The 5,000-nt window shown below is 36.7% G+C and overlaps 1 protein-coding gene across 5 annotated transcripts in view; it reads right to left on the bottom strand.

The window, feature by feature from the left end:
• Positions 1 to 3,072: 3,072 nt before the first annotated feature.
• LOC144975383 (uncharacterized) overlaps positions 3,073 to 5,000 on the bottom strand; it is a 41,851-nt gene continuing 39,923 nt past the window's right edge. For all 5 annotated transcript variants that reach the window (XM_078919398.1, XM_078919399.1, XM_078919401.1 and 2 more), the window contains one exon: positions 3,073 to 3,888. In XM_078919398.1, coding sequence (XP_078775524.1) covers positions 3,681 to 3,888 — 208 coding nt within the window. In that variant the 3' untranslated portion in view covers positions 3,073 to 3,680. The remainder of the gene's footprint in view (positions 3,889 to 5,000) is intronic.

The raw sequence follows: 5,000 nt of genomic DNA on the forward strand, positions 1-5,000 counted from the left end.
GTAGTAGTAGTAGTAGTAGTAGTAGTAGTAGTAGTAGTAGTAGTAGTAGTAGTAGTAGTAGTAGTAGTAGTAGTAGTAGTAGTAGTAGTAGTAGTAGTAGTAGTAGTAGTAGTAGTAGTATGTAGTAGTAGTAGTAGTAGTAGTAGTAGTAGTAGTAGTAGTAGTAGTAGTAGTAGTAGTAGTAGTAGTAGTAGTAGTAGTAGTAGTAGTAGTAGTAGTAGTAGTAGTAGTAGTAGTAGTAGTAGTAGTAGATAGTAGTAGTAGTAGTAAGTAGTATGTAGTAGTAGTAGTAGTAGTAGTAGTAGTAGTAGTAGTAGTTAGTAGTAGTAGTAGTAGTAGTAGTAGTAGTAGTAGTAGTAGTAGTAGTAGTAGTAGTAGGCATCGCAGTCCGAATGACCCTTGCTGAGAATTGTGTGATTCAGTCATGGTCGATAAGTATAGCTGCTCTCTCTGCTCTCTCCATCCATGTTGTTAATTGTTTCCATTGATCACGGTCCTGGGCCAGAGTTTTGAGGCTGTCAAGATCTTGCTGTGACTTTAGAACGGAGGACACTGCACTATTTCCTAGTTCTTCGGGGACTGATTCGGCCTCAACTGAATCCAGAAATTTCTGATATGTAGAGATACTGGTTCAGGGTAGTTGCTATTGATGTTGGTGGTGTCCCTACATATTTGTTGCCATGAAGGAAATATTCTGTCATTGCAGTTTGGGCTGGGATGTTATCTTCTCGACGTAAGATGTGACCAAATAGCCTCCATCGCTGTTCTTTTATTATTGTGGAGATCAGTATTTGTAATTGTCTCTGGCCATTAGATACCGATTACTGGGTGGGGATCCTGACCTCCCATAGTGGGCAGAGAGGTACATGCTGTGTCTTTTATCACCCCATACCCGTTTCCCAATTTCCTGTCATTGTCTTGGAATGAGATTACTTAGTTTTGTCCTGATCCTTGCCGGAGCTCCTTGGCTGGGAGGGAAACAGTCGAATGTATAGTTATAGTTTTGGGAGATGATATTTTTTTCCTTGTAAATCATCTCTCTGTTATGCATTATATTATGTTGAGTTTACATATTATATTATATGTTTGGTAAACATTTGAGTGTATTCCTCTTAGTTGGGACCTGTGCTTGTGTCTGGATGAGACTTTTAGGTGATCTCAAGCTAAGTACATTGGTAGTATGATCTTGGAATCTACATCTGATCCCTATTTGTTCCCAGTTCCCCTATGTCTTACTTTTTCTTGGGTGCTTTAATTGTAATTCTATAACTTTTTACTATCCCATTTTCTTCCTTTTTACTGGTGCTGATATAACCTAAATGTGTTGCAAGCGCCGTAAAACCCTTAAAAACAAACAAAACAACAAACAGATACCGATTACGCGACGTAATTGTTTGCGGTGGTATGAATCGAGACTTTCAAAGTTCTTTTTGTGAGGCCCCAGATTCTACAATTATATGTCAATATCGGAATAATCAGTGCCTCGTAAATCTGTATTCGTTTATTCTCACGGATTATGATATTTCTATTCCATAAATTTTGATACGTTTCTACCTATTTCACGTCTTGTTGTAATCAGCTGAGGAAGACAACGGCGTTCCGTTACCAACGAGACAATCAAAAGTGAATTGGCCCATGACCTCAAGAGGTCGCGGAAGAAGGTCAAGATAGATAATACTACGTCTCAACCCCCCTCCCCCTCCCCCCAGCCTTTTTTTTTATATTGAGTAGTGGATGGCGTTGATTGTAGAGCGTCCCTCTCGTGGCCAGGCGGAGTTGCCGAACAGTAGGATCGTAGGTTCGAATCCTCATCGCCGCAAAGTTTGTATTCTCTATCGTCCTCTGCCACGTTTCTACCTATTTCACCTCTTGTTATTATTTATCATTAGCGGAGGAAGACAAAACGGTGTTCCGTTACCAACGAGACAGTCAAAAGTGAAGACATTGATGTTATTGGGAGAACGACCACGGCAAGTACCACCAATGAAAATTACCTATCTGACCGCAAGTCCCATAAAACCCACACCAAACAATAGCAAACAAAACAAAAAGAAAAAAAAGGAGCTTATATATAGAGCAATATCCACTAAACTTACCCAAAGCGCTTTACAAGGGGTTCCTGACCAACAGCAACATTAAACACGTAGAACGGGACCACGACGCCTGTTAGGCGATATTACAAAAAAATTTTTCGGATAAAGACAACGCTGTTGACGGCCAGGTTACTCATTTTACACCTAAGTACGGTGAAAGAATGTGAGCAAGGACTCAACTATGCGCCGAACGAGGCTCGAATCCAGGACCTTCCGATCCGAAAGCGAGTGTCATACCATAAGACAGTGAACAAAACAGTAAGTCCGCATTGCCTGCTCTGCGGCGCTGTACTACTGACGACGGCTCGGATATTTTGGTCATTCAGTGAAATGATAAATGGAACCCTCGTTTTGTTTTAGTTTTAATATTTATTGTTATTTTTATATCAATGACGTCAAAGTAATTATGTACAAAAGAATTGGATATCTAGTTGATGATGATGATGATGATGATGGTGATGATAGTGGTGGTGGTGGTGATGATGGTGATGGTGATGATAGTGGTGGTGGTGGTGGTGATGATGATGATGATGATGATGATGATGATCGTGATGATAATGACGACGACGACGACGATGATGATGATGATGATGATGATGATGATGGTGGTGGTGGTAGGGTGGTGGTGATAGTGATGATGATAATGGTTGTGTTGTTGTTGATGATGATGATGATGATGATGATGATGAAATAATGATGACGATGAGAACGTGGATCATGATAATGAAGGTGATAAAAATAGTCCAAATAAAAATAAGTGAACCGTACGTGAAAAGGTGAAGGACGTGCCAATATCTCCTTGGCAGTTGAGTAATAATAATCATTCCTATAAATTATTCTATTATCCAACGGAAAGGATGCTTCACGTGACAGGTCATAGGGTCAGCTGCCCTAGAAATAGGAATCATACTTAGGGTTGAGGATAAATTGGTAAATATAATATTATGTTCACAGAATACATTATTTGTTGTCTATGTATTCTCTCTCTCTCTCTCTCTCTCTCTCTCTCTCTCTCTCTCTCTCTCTCTTTCTCTCACACTCTCTCTTTCTCTCTCTTCCTCCCTCTCTCTCTTCCTCCCTCTCTCTCTCTGACACACACACACACACTCACACACATACATACACACAAACATACAAAAACACACACACAAACACACACATACACACACACATACACACACAAACACACATACATACACACACACATACGAGTTTGGCATTATTTGCAAGGACCAATGTTCAACACTTAACCTCCTGGGTCCAACCCTTGCCATTCTTGTCAACTTTATATAATATATGTTCATTTATTAATTTATGTATTTATTCATTAATCGAATCCTTTATATATATTTATCTATTTTGTTCAATCCATTATTGTCTTCACTCATTAATAAATTCATTAACCCATTCTTACAGCTTTTCTTCAATCCATTTTATCACGTATAATTTACAAATATATAAATAACGTTTATTGATGTATTTATTTATTTATTTATTCAATTTATTTATTTTGGAAATATACTTATTCAATTTATTTATTTATTTATTTATCTATTAATTAATTCATTCAATTTTATCAGTTAAGTTTTAGAGATCCGTCTTTTCTAGTTCCATGTAGTCGTTGGGAAAAGGGCGTTTACCCAAATCATAACCATAATCTACGTCATTTCCGGGTTTGTTGTCATCGTCATCATCACCATCGAATGGTTGACGTGGGATTGTGCCACTTGGATAACCAATATGGTAACCCTGAGAGTCTTCTACCAAAACATCCTGGCCACCAACAGAAATACTCCTAAAATAAATTGATAAAGAAGAAATTGCAATTTCAAAGAGTGAATACAAAAATTAATGAGTTTAAAGTGCGGCTATGCGGTCTAGTGGTATAACACTCGCTTTTGGATCGGAAGATCCTGGGTTCGAGCCTCACTCGGCATTTGAGTCCTTGGAAAAGGCTCTTTACTCACATTCTCTCACGATACCCAAGTGTAAATTGAGTACCTGGCCGTTAACAGCTTTGTTTCTGTCGGATAAAAATGCAATACCGCCTAATAGGCGTCATGTCTCGTTCTACATGTTACGTGTTGCTTTTGGTCAGCGACCCCTTTTAAAGCGCTTTGAGCACGTTTAGTGGATATTGCGCTTCATACAAGCTCGTTTTTTTGTTGTTTTTTTTTGTTTAAGATTAGAATTTTGAGAGAAAATAATGAGTGTAAAGATTTGTAGCTTGAGAGATAATTATGAGTGTAAAGATTTGGAGCTTGTGAAAAAAAAAAGTTATGAGTGAAAAGATCTGGACTTTGAGAGGTAATTATTCATTATTAGTCCTCCGAAGGACTGGCTCCATACACACTTCCGATGATTTTTTAACCGGAAAAGTAGAAAGTGTGGGGTCACGACTTCTCTGCCCTATTTTCTTCATCTAGCTTGATTCGAAATATGACCGTTTGGAGGTAGTGGGTCATACATTATTTGGTAGAAAACGGTAGGGGCTGCCTGAAGCCGGTGATCGTAAAATACTAACGAAAGAGTGAAATGAAAATGGAGAGGCTTCGTATGGGAACTTCTTGTGCCATTTGATGGTTAAAATAAAGTTTAAGTTTCAATTTAGCTATCTCATGGATGGAAAATATCAAAAAATCGACTTGACAAGTTTTTTGAAAACCAGCCTTCTAAATATATTTTAATCGTTCTTTTGTTTATTATTATTATTATTATTATTATTATTATTATTATTATTATTATATTATTATTATTATTATTATTATTATTTATTATATATTATTATTATTATATTATTATTATTATTATTTATTATTATTATTATTATTATTATTATTATTATTATTATTATTATTAATATTATTATTATTATTATTATTATTATTATTATTATTATTATCATTA

This window comes from Berghia stephanieae, chromosome 6 (assembly GCF_034508935.2).
Source record: "Berghia stephanieae isolate SIO BIC M18660-M18661 chromosome 6, UCSD_Bste_1.3, whole genome shotgun sequence".
Classification (NCBI taxonomy): Eukaryota; Metazoa; Mollusca; class Gastropoda; order Nudibranchia; family Aeolidiidae; genus Berghia; species Berghia stephanieae.